Here is a 19903-nt window from a genome sequence, read left to right on the forward strand (position 1 = left end):
CCCTCTCAAAAGGCAACAGTACTGCCTGATCTCAGCATGCTGATGTTCTGCCAGCTGGCTGCTCCCCCATTGCAAGGAACGCAGCTCATGTCTCGCATCTAGATTGTTCCAGACAACACTGCATCCTTTGGGAACAGTTTTCACAGGACAGAACCCCCAGGCAATTCAGATTCCCCTGTTTGATCTCAGAGGTAATAGTGAACTAAAATAAATAATGAATGAAGACTGCAATTAAACTTTGTCAAGCTTTCCACTTCCTTTCAATTCCCTATTTACTAACTCCAGCAAGGTTATATGATTGAAGTCTATGTAACTCCTCTCTTTACATGGGAGGGAGGGGAACAATGCGGAATAAGGTCCGTGGCTTATTCAAGTACTGATGACACTTGCAATTAAACCAAGTATTTTAAACAAGTCATACTGCATAAACACCTCACAACACAAACAACAGTTTTAGGGAAGGTTTGGCAGAGCAGTGCTATATGTCATAATACGGCAGAGATTAGTCATCTCACCTTCCAGTACACTGAACCTATCACTTCATAGCTTTAGAAGTGAGAGTGGAAAATAAGTGCCTAAAGCCTCTCCCCAAGAAAACAGTATATATTCTGTCCAGATGATAAAACTGAGGTGTTTAGAAGGCAAGTCAAACAAGGTGAGGGGAGTTATGGAGGAATTTTAACTCTTTTTTTTTTTTTTCTGATAACTTAATTCATCAACTACCAGCCAAAACCTCCACCCCTTGCTCAGCCTGAGAACCCACCTCCTTGCTTTCAGTGTATTTAATAAAAACATACAATGCACCTTTGTGAAGGAGACACAAAATACAAGCCACAGGACTGCCCCATCAATATGACAATAACTCTTGACAGCTCTTCCTCCTACAGAGAGAGAAAGCACATAAGAACTGCAGATCCACTGTAGGCTCTTGACAGGTTCAACATCGAACCAGCTCAACACCTGGTATCCTAAGTACAGCACTTTTATATGTTCTCTCCTTCATGCAAGAGCACGTGCAACTCAGGACATGCACGTACCCAACATTCATCAGTCCAAACCGACATTTTATCAGACACTTTTCTTACAAGTACCAATTCAGCCAGCCTCACAAAACATGCAAGAAGGCAGTAACCCTGGAAAGACCCATTTTAATAACTGCATCTCAGTTTACAACTTGAATGCCTGCCGACTCCCTTATATCTTAAGAACTTATCACAATAGTGTAAATAAAACTATGAGGAAGAAAAGATGTAAAGCATGCATTTCTAATGCTAACAGAGTACAAGCTAAAGAATGCTTTTTAAAAATGAATGGTATTAAACAGAAGGTGAAGAAGCAATAAAGCACTAGTAAAATATTTCTGTGTTCCAAAGCATTACAAGATTTTTTTTCCCCACTGCCAACAAAGCAGTGCACTAATCCCCTGCATTTATTGTTCTTATAGCAGGTGGAGCCATAAACAGAGATGGAGAAGCAGCCTTTACAGAGCAATGATCCTCCCACTCCAGGCATTCTCTGTTACTTTAACTTTGTCACTAGCACCCCATGCAGTAGGACTGTGCCATCATACTTCAGGAGACACACACTGCATAAGGCTGCTCAAGACCCACCTGCCAGAGAAGCAGCAGGTTGTCACTCAACTCTTGAAGAAGCTCCTGAAGACAAGTGATGCAACTCGGTTCACTTGGAGGACATAACCCAAGTCACCATTAGAGTCCCACATATTTGGGGAATACTTATGTTTTCAGACCAAGTCAGGCAGACCAACACCACACACTAAGGTTATATTATAAAGATAGGGGCTATATTGTTTTATTGTTTATTATTATTAGTGTGCTATTACTCCATTTACTAATGCATTATTATTGTTACTGAGAAATGAGCTCTACTGGACTGGAAATTACCAAAAAAATAGAGAAAACAAGTGTGAAAGCCTCAGTCCATTAAAGAGGCAGAATACTAACAGTGCTGTTCAAGAGCCTTTGGTAAGTGATGTGCAGCCCTCTCATGCCAGGCAACAGGCTTAACTGACTGAAGAGAAAGCCTCTTCCCCAGCTTGTGCCTACAACTTAGTAATTCGCACAAAAGCCACAGCCAATGGTAAAGCCCAAGGTGTCTCAGATGAGTTGTCAGTTGGCTTGTTATATAGAAAACCCACAATCTACCCTGTATTACATTAATTCTGATTGAATATAGTAAGTAAACTGTGTAAACCCAATAATGGATATAAAATAAGACCCGTGACCTGTATTGTGAGATGCTACTCCAAAGAGAGATGTGGGAGCCCAGGAACTAAGCCCATTTTCATTCAGTTCTAGGTCTGACACAGGCACCACTTTGAACAACTCACTCCCATCTCAAAACTTCAGTTTTCCTGTCTGCGCAATGATATGGGCAGCTTGCTCTGTCCTCACGAGCATGTGTTTATGTATGGAAAATGCCTTAAAAATGACAAGTGCATTTATTAGAACCAATTTAAATATATGAAATAAACTGAAGGTACAGACAGGATATCATACTATTGGCATTTCTAATGTTTCAACGGCACTTAAATAATGTTCCATGATATCACACACAAGAATCTAAGTAATTTTCAAGACAGCATAAAGCAATAATATTTGCAGGCAGTTTAAGGCAAGTTAATACCCAACTTCCATTGAAAACACTAAGCCTGCATGCCTAATTGCTCCAGGGGCCTTTGAAAATCCCAGCGAAAATGAACAATAAGCAGTAAATCAACCCTTTCAAAATGAAAGCAACTCCCTCCCCTCCACTATCATAAGGTATTCCACAAAAATGTATTTCACTTACATGAACATATATTACATCATAACGGGTCAGAGCCAAAGCTATACAAGAGTGATTAATAGGATTAATAATATTTTTCAGAAATATTAAAATCTTTTATTATATACTGTAATACGAATGGTGAAAGGGAGGATCATTACCATATTTCCCATCTATATGCCTATATTATTAGCATTTGTCAGACAAAGAGGGTAGCATTTCTCAGATTTTCCATTTCTCTACCCTGCAGAAAAAGCTGCAAGGAAATGGGAACGCTCCCTTCATACACAATGAAAATGCCCTGCTGCTATTATAAAAGTCTAACTTGGTAGACACTGCAGCAGTTGAAACGAGACTTGACGGCATCAGTACAAAAGAATCTATTATCTTTGTGAAATGAAGTAATCAACAAAAAATATTTAGGAAACTGAAGCTTCTAACAGAGATTGATTTTGCAGTACTCAGTGTCTCAATAGCTCCTTGGCAACACAGAATTAGACCCAGAATATGTAATCAGATGTAACTTCCTACAGAATAACCAGTATTAATTACTGTATTTTTGGTACTTGCTGACATGGGCCTTATTTGACATCATAAGAGAGAAGTAAAAACACTCCATTATCTCCTTTACTCCTTCTTTGATACAGCCCTTCTTCAATGTTTTTAATTTTCCAGCCTATAAATTGCTTCCTTCAGAGCAGGTGAAAACCTTGATTCAAAATAATGAAGTAAGGAAACGAAAACAATCCCAAATTTCCCTGTTCAATAACAAATATCAATAACAAAGGCTACTCAAAACCACTTCCTTCCAGAACAAGGCTGTCATAAGGAAAGACACTTGAAAGTGAACAGGAATATATGGGAATCAACAGAGCATTTCTCTACAAGAAACTCACAAGGAAGAACTACAGAAGCAGAAAGCTTTCATTAAGCTGAGGCCACTGTAATACACTATGTGATTGCTTAGGCCAAATGAGAAAAATAACCTACTTGGTTTATGGAAGTGCTCAGATGAACCGTAAGACAACATTATTTCATAACCTAATTTCAGCAAGAAAAGCAGTTACTCTAACAAGTCCTGGAGGAAAGCCACATCTTTTATCACTCTATGAAAAAAAGGTTTCATGTTTAAAAACATGTTCCTTTTTCCTCTTTTTCCTCATTGTGGAAACAAAACTCATTTTCCATATAGGAATTCTAAAGCTAAAGGGTTCAAAGTGATTTGATGGAAGCAGATCTACCTTTTTTAAGTGGCATGAAAAAATTTAAGGAGGGGGAAGGAAAAAGCATTAGAGGCTAATTCAGGGATTTAAAAATTAAGTTCATGCAACAATTCCCATCCATTTCTCTTCAAAGTAAATTTGAAGTTTAGTCTCAGACATTTTCTTTTTGAAGAAAGTGCAAATGTGAAAAAAACAAAGGAATTAGGCACTGGTTTGCATTCTTTAGAACTGAAGTAAAATGCAGACAGGCACACATCACATTGTTATTTGGAAAGGTAGCATACCTGTTACAGTAACTCAAAGACACTAAAAAAAAATTACCTCCTTTACATGACCAGTTCTAATCTCTATTTGTATATCATCAATATATTTTCATCAGCGAAGTCATAGTCAGGCATACACATCTGACATACACATGTCAGAGTTCTGCCAGAAAAAGGTATAAACTTACCTTATCTTGGTTTTCCCTATTTTTGTAACACAAATTTCCAATCAAACGAATTAGGTGAGATTTAAAACCCACAGCTGGATGTGAAATTTCTTCCTGCCCTGTCATAGCATGTGTGGCAGTGAAAATATTTACAGCCTGCTTCCCAGCAAGATGAGTTAATCTCAGGGTATCTACAGAAAACAAGAATATTTTAATTAGTATAACTTTGCACAGAGCTTTACTACTAATTGTTAAGTTCAAAGTTAATCAAAGTAATTTCAGGTAGTCAGCAATATGTCAAAGAACTTTCACTTATTGATTTGTGCTAGTAAAACTGTAAGAGGTCATCCCAACATCAGAAGGTACTTTTGCATCCTTTCCACATGAGACATGAAGTCTGAAGGCTGGTGCTACTGGTCTGTACTTGAAGAGTCAGAATTTGTAGGCTGTCAATGATTCCGGGACCATAAATATATTTCTAAAAACAAGCTCTTTTGAAAACTTCCTTTAGTTCAAAATGTCACAGCAACACAAACTAATCACATAACTCCTTTTTTTCTCTTTTCTGTCTGTTCCCAGCTCTGTCGTACGAGAAAAGATTTCAAGTACATCTAGCACCTTGACACAACTTTACAAATCCTTCAGTGCCATAATATTGTCAACTGAGAAATACTAATGTTCCTGTATGGTAGATGCTAGTTTACAGCAACTAGGATCTTTTCTACAATGCTCCAGAGAGAAATCAGGGAGAAGGTAAACTAAAATCTGTGAAAACAACATTCCACAAAGAGACCACACCCAGAAGAAAACTTGAAATCATGTGAACACCTGAAAGCCCATACAGCTGAGAAACCAATTCACTATATTTAAAAATTAAGCATTTCTCCTCTAAGTGACCTGCAATACTAATAAATAGCCTGTCATACCATTGTCCCCAAGATGCTTCATGCAACTTACATTGGAACAATAAAGATGTAGTGAAACCAGGTTTCGCTATAGCTCAGGGCAGTAATAAAGGCCTATACTCCTCCTGCTCCAGGTATGACATCATCTATAGTGGAACGGGCACTAGATTTCCTGGATTTAAATTAGAAGAAACTTCATAGGTCTTCATATTACAGTATCACTGCCAGATGGCTGATACAAGAGACAAAAAAAAAAATCTCTGTGCTGATAAAGAGGTAACTACATTTTTGGTAGTTTCTTTAAGATATGAAACTATCATAGGGCCTAGAGGCCTCCCGTATGAGAGCTACTACTTACATTTGTTCACATTTTGAACCAGGAAAAGCCAACCAATCTCCTGATTGCCCCTAAAAAATGTCATAACAAAATAGCTTTTAACACAAACTTCTTCCACAGAAATTTCTTTGCCTTTCTAATTTCATAAAAATCGGCAGCATCTCACATCTTCTCCTGGCATTCACTCTGCGTGCTTCCTTGCCTTATAGTCTTAGTATAAATAAATACACAAGGGGGAATTCCATGGTCTTCCCAAACCTTCTGCCTGCCCTTAAGAGGGACCCCTGAACAAAACAATTAGAAACAAACAAACAAAAACAAAACAGAAGACCCATAAAAAAGTAAATAAAACTCTTCAAATTTTATTACAGTGCAGACAAAAATGCAATGCGCAACACACCTACCTGGAAAGAGAGGCACAGGAAAAGGTAGAAGAAAAGCAGCCACCTTCCATGCATGACGACAACCCAGAGAGCACAACGCTCCTCTCAAACACTGCACATCAACACAACACAGCAACTGCTCCCAGGATATCACCTATGCTCTCAACTAAAGGAGACCTCAGTCTGCTGTTCTCTCATTATCCCAAAGAGCAACTCTGCCAAAATGCCCCTCAATCCAAAAGACCATTTACCTCCCTGGTGATAGTCCCCAAACACTGTGCAATCAAGTTGTTAACAGTGCTAAAGATATTATTAACACTGCAGTATTATTGTCTAACTTAATCCAACAATTATTGAAAATAGCAAAGCAGTCTCCTTAGCTGATACTTAAAAGATAATCCAGATATTTTTCAGATCTTTTAATTAATCTTTTAGTAATTTCTAATAGGAAATTTCTCATTATATACACTGAAGAACTGCTTCATCAAAAGATCTATTGGATTAAAATTTTTTGCACTATCTATCCTTATTCTTCTGGTCTTCAGACCTAAATACCAAAGGTGGTAACACATCAATATAGTTTTTCACCCTTTCTGCTAGTCCAGGATTAAAGCAGTCTTGTAGCCAAAAGAGTGTCTTAAAAACTCTACAATTTGATAAATTCCTGTTGGCTGAGGGCATGTGGGAAATACATAGGATGCACACGGTAGCAATGTTCTAGCCTACACCCGCGTTTCACCAGGCTGGGGGGAAAAGTCAGTCTGTGCACAGCTAGAGAAAGGAGGACTGGCCTATAGGCTGCTAAACTTAACTGACCTGCAGCTCCTTGAAATTCTCACTTAAGTTGAAAGACTTTCACAAGCTTTCAGATGATACATTGCATAAATGAGTTTCCTCAGAACACACACATCCACAATATATATTTTGTTGTTAGTCATCTTGCTGTAAGCAATAAAACTATGAACCTGTCATCAAAAATAGAGGTTTGGGGTTTTTTTGGTCTTGTTTTGTTGTTTGTTTGTTTTTTTCAGCAAGGACCCTCCAAACATCTCAAAATAGTCAGTGACAGCTGTTTCAGCTGTTTCTTTTTTTTAGCCAGAATACTAAATATTTATCTTTAAAATCGATAAACTTTACAATCTTCTCAGAAAACAATGGCATACATATATCAGTCTTAGAAAAATGCTAAGACTGAGGAAGGCACAGGTCAGTATATGTATACTTCCTCCTCCTTCTTTCCTGAGTATATAGAGTCTCTCCAGACCATCCTGGCTTAATTGCCTTTGTGTACAGCTCTTCATTTGTTGTTTCTCAGCAGAAGAAAACCTTTTTTCAAAGTGACCTTTAAAAGTCACTGTGTTTGGTTAGGAACATTCAAACTGTACTTAGTTTCAGTTTTTAGGAATTTGGAAAACAGAAGGGAACAGGCATGGAGAAATTCTTTTTCTACTTGAGGAAATTCTTCCACACCCATTCAGCCAGTGGAAGAACATACAAAGCAGCTATCCTTTGCACAACTCTTACTGTATAAATAGCGCATTGCTGACAGTTGAATCAAGGCTCTGTTGGGTAACAGGAGCCAACAGAGCAAGTAGAGAAGCAGAAAAATTCCAGGAACAAATCAAATATTTGAAAACGTAGATTAACTCAATCTCTTATTTACTTACTTTATTAAAAGGTCAGAAGCATAATTACCACCAGGTGTGAAAAACATGTTTTCATTCACAGAGCAGCATGACTTGGAGCAAGCCAATGGTTAATACACCTTGTGGCTTTTCACTCACCTATGGCTGTTTCAAGCAAACCAGGCAAAGTCTGTAGATGTTCTAGCTGTGTGTTATTTGATGTCATTTCACAAAGAACGTCAAGAAGACGAATTGTAACCAGCGCTTCCTGTGAACAAAAATTACATTTCTGAAAATGGCCTATGAAGGATACCATAAGAACATAAAACTGATGATCTAAACAGAGGACAGGAACTCTCAGTACCTCAGATTCTTTGCAGATCTTCTAAACTGCCAAGAATAAATTTATATAAAACGAGGACATCTTTCTACAATAACAATAATGTATTACGCTGCAATAATTTCTTTTTCTACAGTTAAGCAGTGTTATATTGCCCTGAAAACTCATGGGGAAACCAAAACAGAGCCATAAGGGATAAAATTTTAACAAAAACACAGTAGCTTCCAAAAGCAGAAATGCAGAAAATTACTAGCTGAGAAAATTATTTCTGTAGAAATGTTTTCTTTGAGTTTATTCAGTAGGAGCGTCCCACTTTAAAGACACAAACACCGCCTGCAAGACACCAATTTGTTATCCGCAGGAATTCTGTAAAGTTCTGTGGTCAAATGAACTTTGGCTGCGAGAATTTACATTATTCTTGGGTAAATAGGATTGGGATCATAGATGCAGCATTTTGGTTAGGTATGAGACACACAATTTTATTTGCATATTATTTATTCAGCCAGAGAACTATTTTTTCTCACAGACTATGTTGATGCGTGCTTATAATGACAATCCAGCAGTTACAGAAACTACCTTAAGAGCCTATGGCATAATTTGGAACACCACATATTGCTCAAGAACCAGACTGTGACTGCAAGATGATTCCACACAAGGTGTGGTACGTAAACTGCAAGTAGCCTTGAAAAGGCTCAGACACAGGTCACAGTAACTATTCCTGCCTTGTCTGGTCCAGGACAGAGAGATGTTTACTTACCAAAAGTATAATATTTTTTGATCCATATAATCAATATAACAATTTAACTCATCAACAATAGTGTTCAGCAATTAAGTACAATGATTATATCCATTCTTTGCTCCTTCCTATGCTCCTGGAAGACAATGAATCAGTACAGGGTCCAGGTCCTAAAGCTGTATTTTCATTTTTTTCCTCACACAGGTGTGGGAATGTGCAGATCTTGCCCTAAGTTATTCAATAAATTGCTTCACAGAGCAAAAAACAGCCTCTGAATACATTGGTCATTGTCCTGTTATAAAGTAAGAATACCCCAACTGTAATTCACGGACAGTAAGCAGGTATGTACAAGTTTAAGCCATTTTGCATTGTTACAAGACAGTAGCTTAACCAAAAGCCTCTTCAGCTCAAACACTTAACACCTACCTTTGCACAAGAAAAGGTTATGTGCTTTACAACTGTAAAGCAAACAAGTATGAATAGGCAACTCTAAATCACACCAGTAAGGTACAATGGCCCTTGCTACCTAGTGTACCCCAGTAACCATGTACGTAATGCAAGCTCTGTAGCAGTGCATACTGTGAGGTGTGGCTTTCCCTTTCTCAGCCTTATCCTTCCCCACCCCACTCGCCACCCCCCTTTTCTTTTTTTTAAATGCCTTTCTTTACTGTCCACTACGTATTTCTTCCCAGGGCTTTATACTACCATCTGTCCCCTTCTCTTACCCCACCACCTGGCTCAGTTCAGCAACTGTTCCATCTGGACTTGAGAAAAGGAAAAGATTATTTTAAAAGGACAAAAGAACCCCTAAATTTTTATCTGTATTTGAAACTTGATACTTTAAAAACTGTTTAAACATATCTGGTTGGGTTCCCCCTGCTCCAACTTTCCTTCCCACCCCCCCACCTACACAAAAGAAAGGCAATAAAGCAGAATACTTCCTCTTTAAGTTCAACAACAAGATGCTGTTCAAACCCTAAAACATTTTTAAATCTGACAGCCATCTTGATGTAGATATAAACAAAAAAAGTAAATAAGGAAATAATTGAAGAGTTTTTAAATAAACATATTGAGAGACAGAGTCAGAAAAGATGTTCCTTATGAAGAGATAAAATAAGAACTTAAAACCCAGGGAGAGGTTTTATTTTGCAAGTATGGTTGAAAGTTAGTGAAAGCAAACTGACGTTGAAGTCAGGCTTATAATGGAAAAGCTATTTTAAACATTGGTTTAAGCACTACAGAAGCATATGATTAGCTTTCCATTGGTTTGAGATGGAAGCTACAAGACCTGAGGTTCCCTAGGGGAAAAAAGGGCAGTGTCTACATATAATAAATTAAACAGTGGATGGGACACCCAGACAACATTTTGGGAGTCAGGCCAGTTCAAGGACTGTTCCCAAAAGACAGTTTTCAAATGTGGCCTCCCACTTTTGGAGGCTAAGATAGCTTACTAGCACAGACATAGCCTGACCAAGGCACTTGGCTTCAGGGCCACAGCGAAGTCTAGGCAGAGTTTAGTTTAATATCACAGATGTTGCCTAAAGCAGTTTTAATGACAGACTCTACATGCACAATTGCACTTTCTTCAGTTAAGTACAACTCTTACGCAAAACGAAAATGTTTCTATAATTCAGGAGAAATTGGTGCAATTTTTGATCATTTCTAGTTAGAAAAGAAACAGTTTTATGAATTTAAGCTGGAACTTCTCTTTTCCCATGGCAAGCATGTGTTACGAATAAATGTGTACACACAATATGCATATACACACACTTTTGAAAACTATTCTTGTCATTGCTTTCCATTTATTCAGCTATTATGATGTATATTTTGTGCTCATTAAATGATCCATATTTCCCACACCAATAGTGATACTCAACTTATCATATATCATGTTTATGTGAGAGAAGGATAAAAAGTCAGTGTCGAGCAAGGCAAGTTATACAGTAGTATTCTCAATACTGCTGTCCCAGCACCTTCAGGTTGGACAGAGACCTCCTTCTGCTAGGTGCAAACAAATGTTTTTTTCCAGAACTGAAACCAAAAACCAAACGGGGTGGAGTGGGGGAAGGGGTGGGAAGCAATGGAGAGAGAAGGAAGGGGAAAAAAAGATGGAATTGTCTCAGTAAATGTCCTCTTACTGCCAAGCTGTTACCTTTTCCAGAAGCAGTCAGTTAAGTTTTCTAACATAACTTAGACTAAGCAGTTGGGGTTGAGGGGTGGGAAGCTGTGCTTCTTGGACACGTAGTAAGAGATTGCTGTGTGCTTGGGGTTGGCTGGGTTTTTTTAAATGCATCCAACTGTCACCTCCTCATAAAGTGATTTTTAATATCTTTTCATAACACCTCTCAAGATACATTTAAAATTCTTGTGCCCATTTATACAAACAAACAAAATCAGCAAGTACAACACTGTCTAACATTATCTTATAAAAGAATTTAGAGATTGATTTTTTTTCACTTTGATATTGAATTAGTTATGACAGCTGTTCTCAAGAACTTCTACAAATGAAACTATTGCAGGTTAATTTTGTTTTAACAATAAAATGCTTCCAACAACACATATGTTGATTAACACAACTTCAACATACCACTGTAGTCACTTGGCAAGACAGAAGCTAGATGTGACTTGATCTTAAATATCCTTTTAAAATATTAAGAAAATACATTAATTACACTTTGAAACTAAGCATGACTGATCAGTGATAATCAGTGATTAACTAATTCTACATTTGAATAAAACATATTAGATTTCTCAGGATTTTAGTTTTCTGGATAGCTGTCTTAAAAAAAAAAAAACCTTCACCCCCAATTCAGCTGAAAACATTAAAACTTTATCTATATGAGAGGGATCAAGAACTGAGGCCAGTGTGACCTGGAACTGCCCACTCACAATACAATGACCTAACACAGCACAAATAAGGTCACTGCAAGTTATGGTGCAAGTTGCTTTCTGTTTTCCCAAAGGTGGCATTAGATCTCTAAGCAGCTTGTTGAAAGTAAGAGGAAAAATAGAACACCAGATTATTTAAAAAGACCTCTACCCTTAGATGGCCTAAACCTCCTTACTGCTCTATATGGTGTGGCAAGTAGCCAGCAACTCTTGGATACTTCATAAGGAGGAAATAAAACAAGGCCATGCAGGACTCAGCTGTGCATCAGAGGTTCCCAAAGTGCAACCCACAAACCATCTGTGACCCATAAAAGCCTTCCTATTTAGCTTGCAAAGGGACTTCATTGTGGCCATCCTCAACAGAACGGGTTCATTAAGTCTGAGGCAATAACAGATTTCTTCCAAGTGGACTGCAGTTGGGGCAAGTGTCGGTGCTCAGGGGACAGGAGCCGTCTGCCGCTAAGAGCCCAGCAAGCTCTGCAACTTGATGCTGTGCACACTAGCGGGCCCCGGGAGTGCTGCTTTGTCAGAGCCATGCAAGATCCACCAGAAAGCCCCAAATCATTGGGAAATGGGGAAGAGTCAGTAACAAAAGCCCTCGCTTGCAAAAAAGATCACTATACATTTCAGACAGCTCCCCTGCACTGAGCAATCACACACATCCCACAGCTCTCCATGATCAGAACTTGATGTTCCAGGTCCCAAACAGATCAGGAACACCCCTCTTACAAGTAGCCAAATGCGTATTCAAGGAACTAGTATTTGGGACCTTAATGGTGTATTAATTATCAAGTTATCACCAGTTATGTAAGTCTTAAAAAAAAAAAAAGAAAAAACCACAAGATTTGCTTTAGTACTGCGGGGGGGGGGGTGGGGGGGGGAACAACCTAAAAAAGGCACTTTCTTGGTTTTTACCCGATTTTTAAGGGGGGGAAGAGATGTTGCTTCCCACCTATAAATAAAATAAGTATTTTAAATTTTGTTTTGTATTTGAATAAAATATAATTCACAACCCAAATGAATTATAGAAGTCGTCCTTAGTAAGAACATAATAAAACACACAAACATGTGACAGCTTGAACATTTTTAAAATTTGGAGTTCTTTAACAATGTGGTGGATTTATTTCTATCTCAAAGTACCGTATTCTTTGTCATCCTCAAATTCAAAGCAAAATTGGGCTGCTGTCTTACAGATTCTCCTGTGAACTCTGTCACTACTTTCCTAATATAAAGTAAACTGGGAACATACACAATTGCCGCTTGGGTAATAGTGACAATGAAGATCCACCACTTCAGATTCTGTACTATAATGTTTTATCAGCCATACCTCCTCATCTGCATCTGCTGCAGAAGTTAATTTGAGCACAGCTTCACATTTCTCTTGGAAACAGTCTGCAAGGAAGTCAGCATGTCTCACGAACACATTCATTTCTTCACTGGTAACGGGGTTCTTCTCACTTACTTTCGCCATTATCAGCTCTAACAAAGTAACTCTAGAATCAGAAAACAACTTGTCAATCAAATTCACTATGCCATATAGAATCACCAGTAGAATAAGCAGATACAGTTGTTAAAAATGATACAATGAGCACCCTAGTAACAGAGCTGTTTTTTAAAATTAGTAAGTCTTGTGAACACTGGCAATGAAGTCCTGTTCACTGGTTTATTTCTGCACACCATTAATTTAATTCCTCATTCAATTAATACAATCTGGCCAGACAGTCAATATTTTTCTCAAGTCTATTTCAATTTCTAATTTCTTATGTCCTAACATAACATTACTGTGACGGCAGATTCCATATATCTAAAATTTGCACCAAAACAGCTCTTAAAAGCTGTTGTTAAGTTCAGCAAAATAAACACAGACTATTTGTCAGCTTCCATTTGAAAATACCAGCTTTTCACAGCCCTTGCCTTGCACAGAGTCCTTCACTAATTCTCCTCCCCAAACCCAAACCAATTCTGAGAAGAAACAGGGGAAATAAAAATTGATATGCACACTCGGTTCTTCATAGTGTTTTATAATTGCCACTAGACAGACTACAGTAAATCCACGTTAATTACTCATATACACAGGAAGTACACATTAATTTAATGTGTAAATTAATTAATTTACACATTCAGTGTATTAAACCAGCAAGTAAGTGCATATATAACAAAGCTGCTCCATAAAATGTTCTTGAGTCATATATTTTAACAGCTTTAATGTCGTTTTATTCCTGATACCCCTTAATGTTGTTCGGGCAAATTGGGAATATTTTGTGGAAGCAGGACTTCAACATGGCAGGGGCCCTCCTACAGCTTCCCTCAGCACAGAGGAGCACATGGGTTAGTGAAGTCCCACTGTAATTCTCTCAACCTGAAAGAGCGCTATTTACTGAATGAATTCAAGAGCAGGCTCAGGGTTTTCTTTCACTAAAATATTTGCAATTCAGATGGAAGGACTGACATTTAAACATGTGGAATAGTTCAAATGCTTTTTTTTTTTTTTAAATTTACCAAGCAGGTTGTCACAAGGGGAAGAGAAATGTCTTTTTCTGTGGAAAAAGCACGGTCACTGCTTTATTAACCTCCAAGAACCCACCCCTATTAATCACGTAACAGCTACTCAGTTCTTGCTCAACTCAACTCTCAATGTCATTAATACAGCTGCTTTAAACAATAATCTGAATGAGGACAAAAAGCTTTTTCAACACAGTAGCACAGAAATGCGTTCAACACATTTGCTAAAGGAGGGACTCCAGACAGAAGGCTGTCAAACACTGGTAACCTCTCTCACAGGCTTCGCTCACGTGTGTGACAGAGCACTGACACAGAACAGTTGTTCTGCTTGTTCTGGCAGGTCACAGCTGGGTACCACACACTTGCCCATCCACAAACTACCAGAGTCCAGTTACCCAACTTCCCTAACTGAACAAAGGCTTTCAGATTTGGCATACTATACAAAAATCAAGTTAAGTGCACAGATATGTCATTCATCCCCAAGACAGGGCTAGATTTTACGTGCCAATTTTTACCAAGTTTAGAGCCTTTCAAGCGTATGCTCAGCTATGAAAACATGCTGCTCACAGACTTCACGCTACGGGAATTATTCCAATAAAACACTACCTCCTGCGTAACAGAGGTCCAGTCAGCTATTGTTGCACCAATAGTCCAAATAACGCACATTTAACAACAAGGGATCCTTCTGTAAAGAAGTTGGAGGGTCGCACATATGTACATAAACGGTATTAATGAGATTAAATTATTGCCAATAGGGGAATTTTTTGCATTATTCTTCCTCTTGCCATATAATCGGGTGCCCTTTTAGACAACGATAATCCTTTCAGAGGAACAGGAGTGACACTAAAACACCACCTGTATGTGATTTCTTTTAAAAGTTTTCTGTTCTCCTTAGGCATTCATGTCAAAACTGTTCTCCTGAGTTTTCTTCCACACACACATTCAGGACATGCCCATCTTTCCCCTGAATTTCAAGCGAGTCTTGCTATTCAGCTAACAATTTCCTGAGAGCAACGCTTTTTGTTCTGGTGCAAGTTCCCTTACATTCCTTTCTTCTATTGTTTCTCTCAGTTTTCTTCCAAGACTCACCCGAATTTTTCCAAGTTAGTTCTCGCACACAATGCAATTCGCTCATTTCTTCTGAACAATCTCACAACTGTTTAGCCTTTCACATGACAGTGTGTTCCTACTTGTTTGCCCATAGCTAAGTACAACAGGTAAGACAATTGTTAGTACCGATTTTAGCATGTCTTATAATGAATTTTTGTAAAACTCAGTTTAATATCTAAAATATAATGTTGTATATTATAATTATATTTATATTTTGAAATTAATATGCTGTGTCATCTTTCTTTTCCTTAGGGACCACTTAGGAAGATATTTTGTCAATCTCTTGCATTTTTTTCCCCTAGCCAAATTTAAACCAGTTCTTCCTGAAGCTGACCAAATTACTATAAAGTATTTGCAATCATCAGTAAAACACATTTCTGTTTCCTATAGTCTGCAAATAAACCACAGCATTAAAGTGCAATTTAAATCTGGAAGCTCATTATTGCAAATTAAAGCAAAGTCCTGCTAAGCCTGTTTAAAAATAGTATTGCAAAAGTCTATCAATTTTATTATCACCAAACAATTTTTATATCAAGCGTGCTTGGTTTATAAACTTTTAGTAGTGCCAGACACTTGGGACATTCTTTCTCTGTGACTCAGACTTCTCTTTCCTGAAACATTTCAGACAGCAATGGTTCTATGAGACAAATTAGGTCCTTCCTCGAAATTTTCTAATTCTCTAATCTTCAAAAAATACTTGTAAGCATCCTATTAAATGAAAATTGGTAAATTTGTCAAGGACTATAATCCACACTACCTTCAGCTATTCTGTGTCTGTAAGCATCACCAAGAACAAAAACCCACTACAACATTGACATTATCAGCCCTGTAGCTGAACATAAGCAAGAAACAGTGCCGCTTACACTACTTAAATGCCTATTTCCCTGCTGGTAATTTGATCAATGGCTACATCACTCACTGAGAACGCTTTCACATGAAGTAGCACAAAAATCAAAACTAAAGATGCAAGCAGTCGAGCATCTTAAAAAACACCTGAAGCTATTCAGTTGCATTTTTGTTGCTGTTAATTAAAGCAAGACCCCTTCTTAAAAGGCACAACACAGATGTCCTCATTTTGAAGATTTTACAATGTAATTAAGACTATCAAGGCATTAACTTATACTGTCCATGCTCAAGGCTAACTTGGATTAAAGCAAAGCAGGCTTTTTCTAATGACTTCTGCCAAATACTTGCACACACGTGCAGGGAAATCTCAAATCTGGCAAAGAATTCAAGAATCTACAATCCTTTGGCTCAATATCGTGTCCATATGTTTCTGCAATAATCACTTGCAGAGAAACAGCAGGCATTGTCACATCATCATACACTTTTCAAAGCCAGAATACCATTAAAAAAGCCCATCATATTATCAGAGTATTTATTTCAGACCATTTGCAAACTCAGACATGAAACAGCAAAGTGCTTGAATTTGTTTGGAAATGAAAGAGAAAGTTGTCCAGAAGTCAGGAATTTGTCTTTTAATTGAAACTTCAGATTCCTGATCCACTTCAACAAGAACTACTTCATGGCACGCACCATGGCCACAGCATCACAAATGCACTAGAGTTCAATTACAGGAAATACTTTGAATAGTGCAAATGCTGTGAATAGTGCAAATAACTGCGGTTATGCAACTGCAGATACTTTGGTTATCTGAGGCAACTGCCAACTTTAGGAGTCACCACTAACTTATGTATTCGCAAACTTTCTCAGCATAGTTAATTTCGTTTCAGTAAATATATTTAAAGTAAGTGTATTTAATGTGCATGATAGAGAATCTTGTAACTGAGAGTTACCATTTATTCATGAGCTCAAGCTGCTCTCCCCAGACACCTCAATACCACATCTGTCCTTTCTTCATTTATATGACTTAGTCAGCCTTACTGGACACCCAATGCAGCAACTCTTGCGGTGAAGGCTTCTTATCTTGTTTGAAACAATGAATTCCCTATGCTTTGGTTTATACGGTTCCTTTTTTTTCTCCAGTTAATGACAGTCAAAACGTTTTTATCTGAATTAGAATTGTCTCCTCATATATCTCAAAAGAATGCATTCTTAAATATGCTAACATTATATAGGAAGATGCCATGGCAGGGTTTTCTTCTGTGGCTCAGATGCAAAAGGACTATTTCTACACCACTTACTTCCATATGTTTGACAGTAAATTAAGCAGTATCAAATTCATAATAAACTGTACTGTGATTATGTTTTTGAAAAACTTAATAGAGTTTACTTGATTTGCAGAACTCTTGGGATTGATAATAAATTTAGCAAATATGCTGTGACTAGCGATCCTGCATGTGATCACCCTTATGATGCCTATACCAAAAGCCCTTCAGTCGACATAGCTGAACACTGTAGCACAGTGTGTGCAACAAATCCAGCGAGACCTTTCTAGCAAATGATTACTTCTATTGCTTTAAGTACAATTGAACAACCTAACCCAGTCCTGGCTGTCTTCAAGGGGATTACAAAAACATACAAAGAAACTTCCATTCATGACATCCCTCAAAAGAGTTAAATCTAGCTCATTCACTTAAAACAGTCTTTCCTACTAACTGGTTAAGGAGCCCCCACCTCCAAGCACAGTAAGCACACAGCTCATATTTTTTCCCATTTGGTCAGCCTGAATAAAGGAAGACAACAGTATTTCCCTCCTTATCATTCTCATCCCTCGTTTCCCATCCCATACCTACACGTTGACAATATTTTATTTGTGGTTCTCAACCTATCATATACTCCCTCTTTGCCTGCCATCCCTTTTGTCTCTCTATAATCTCTGATCAGCGTCTGGGCCCCATTTCTAATAACACCATGGCTTTAGTCACAGCAAAAAACACACAGGAAAAAAAAAAACCATCAAGGGACTGTTTTATTTACTGCTTTCTCTTTCACCTGCAAAAACTACAGGGAGAACTTGCAGTTTCCCAGGGCAAATGGGAAACAAAGTAGCCATGTTGAATACATAAACTAGATCACAAGATCTTCAAGCAGTTGGAGGAGCTGTAGAACTATAGTACAGGATTTCTCAAAGTTGACTATTCTAACAAAATAATTTTTTACCTTCCCTGATTCTTTATTGAAGCAATTGTAAATGAGCATTTTCCCAATTATAGCCATGGCCATTTCCCATCAAGTCAACGTACATTTACTCAAACGCTTGAACGAAGACTAGCTAGTTTCTTTCAAGGTGAAGGTTTGTTGAAGCATTTTAGATTTCCAGTAGTGGAAATACTAAAAGATTAAGTCATCATGGGCATCTGCACATCTATGCTTTTAGGTTCTGCTAACCAGTATTAGATACACTTCCAACTTCACTAAAGGCTTCCTTTTAATTTCTTGCAATTACAACAGGAATATGAACAGCTGAGTACATTTCAAATACAGCTGTAAAACACTGCAGGGTGTGGTGCTCTTACGAAATGAAGCGAAATAAAGACACAGGCATGAAATCTTGTGTCTTTTTTTTTTTTTTTGAAGTATTTCTTTACTGAGTAATGGCGCCAACCTGGATTCTGCAACCCTACATAAATCACTGCCAGTTGTGGCTAAGCTGTAATGTTAACCAACCAATTTAAAACCATTACTGACATAGAAACATGTATTTAGAGATTTTGTGCCAACTATGAAACCACACAGTTTTTCAATCATGTGAACAGGATACTCTATATGGAATGCTAAATACTAAAAGCCACACTGGTTTTTGGGGTTACCTTTCTTGATTGCTCAGTTTGGCGTAGAGGGCTTTCACCAACTCTGGACATTTCAGCAAATGGTCTGTAACAATCAAGAACCTAAAGGAAAAAAAAGTGTTACTGGTGCTACAAAAACAGCATCTACATTTACTCCAAATGGTGCTGGTTATTTTTACTCATAGATCACCATGTGACATGCTTCTGGTCCTATTTGCTAATAGATACAAATTGTCACCAAATAATTGCTCCTTGTTGTGCAGTATTTTTCCTAATACAGCAATGGCCATTTCCCATCAGTTCAGTGCACTTTTACTCAAATGCTGGAAGGAAAGCTGGTTAGATTTTTTTGCCAGTTATAAAAAAGACACACCACAATTCAAACAATAAAACACTCATCCTATTGTTCATGCATCTCAGCAAAAAGCCAACATTCAGGCTTGAAAAATATTATGCTACTTGTCACAACACTGTTTTTAAGCCCACCAAATGGTCAAAAAAGAGCCCAAATAATTTCTCTTTCAAAGAAATTCTAACAGAGCATCAAAGCAAATGGGAACTTCTTTGTCAGATGCAAGGCAGCAAAATACTGTTCTAAACTTACAAAAAATACCCTCCTTGTGTAACAGGAACCTGAGCTGATAATCAAATCTCACTCCTTGCTCTACAAGGCAGACAGGTATGGTCAGCCTACCCTTGTGCTAATGCCAGTATTTACACTGATCACTTTCCCAAGCACCATTCACAGCAGTCAACAGCAGATGCTACTCATTTAATTTCAACCCAGACATGTACTCGCAGCATTACAGGAAAAACAAAGTATATAAAACCATTTTTCTCCTCGAATTACATTCCTAGGAGTACTGACAGTGTTATATATGCTGCATAGGTATACACATACTAAACTATGCATTTTTAAAAGCAGTGTGTCTGTCTACTAAATA

General features: G+C 37.8%; 1 protein-coding gene across 3 annotated transcripts in view; it reads right to left on the reverse strand.

Annotated features, from left to right (window-relative positions):
- ATXN10 (ataxin 10) overlaps positions 1-19903 on the reverse strand; it is a 113154-nt gene that overhangs the window by 43399 nt on the left and 49852 nt on the right. For all 3 annotated transcript variants that reach the window (XM_075112488.1, XM_075112496.1, XM_075112505.1), the window contains exons 6-9: positions 18981-19061; positions 12983-13148; positions 7850-7958; positions 4462-4631 (exon numbers count right to left, since the gene is read on the reverse strand). In XM_075112488.1, the coding sequence (XP_074968589.1) occupies positions 4462-4631; positions 7850-7958; positions 12983-13148; positions 18981-19061 (526 nt within the window). The remainder of the gene's footprint in view (positions 1-4461; positions 4632-7849; positions 7959-12982; positions 13149-18980; positions 19062-19903) is intronic.

Source organism: Phalacrocorax aristotelis, chromosome 1 (genome assembly GCF_949628215.1).
Source record: "Phalacrocorax aristotelis chromosome 1, bGulAri2.1, whole genome shotgun sequence".
Lineage (NCBI taxonomy): Eukaryota > Metazoa > Chordata > Aves > Suliformes > Phalacrocoracidae > Phalacrocorax > Phalacrocorax aristotelis.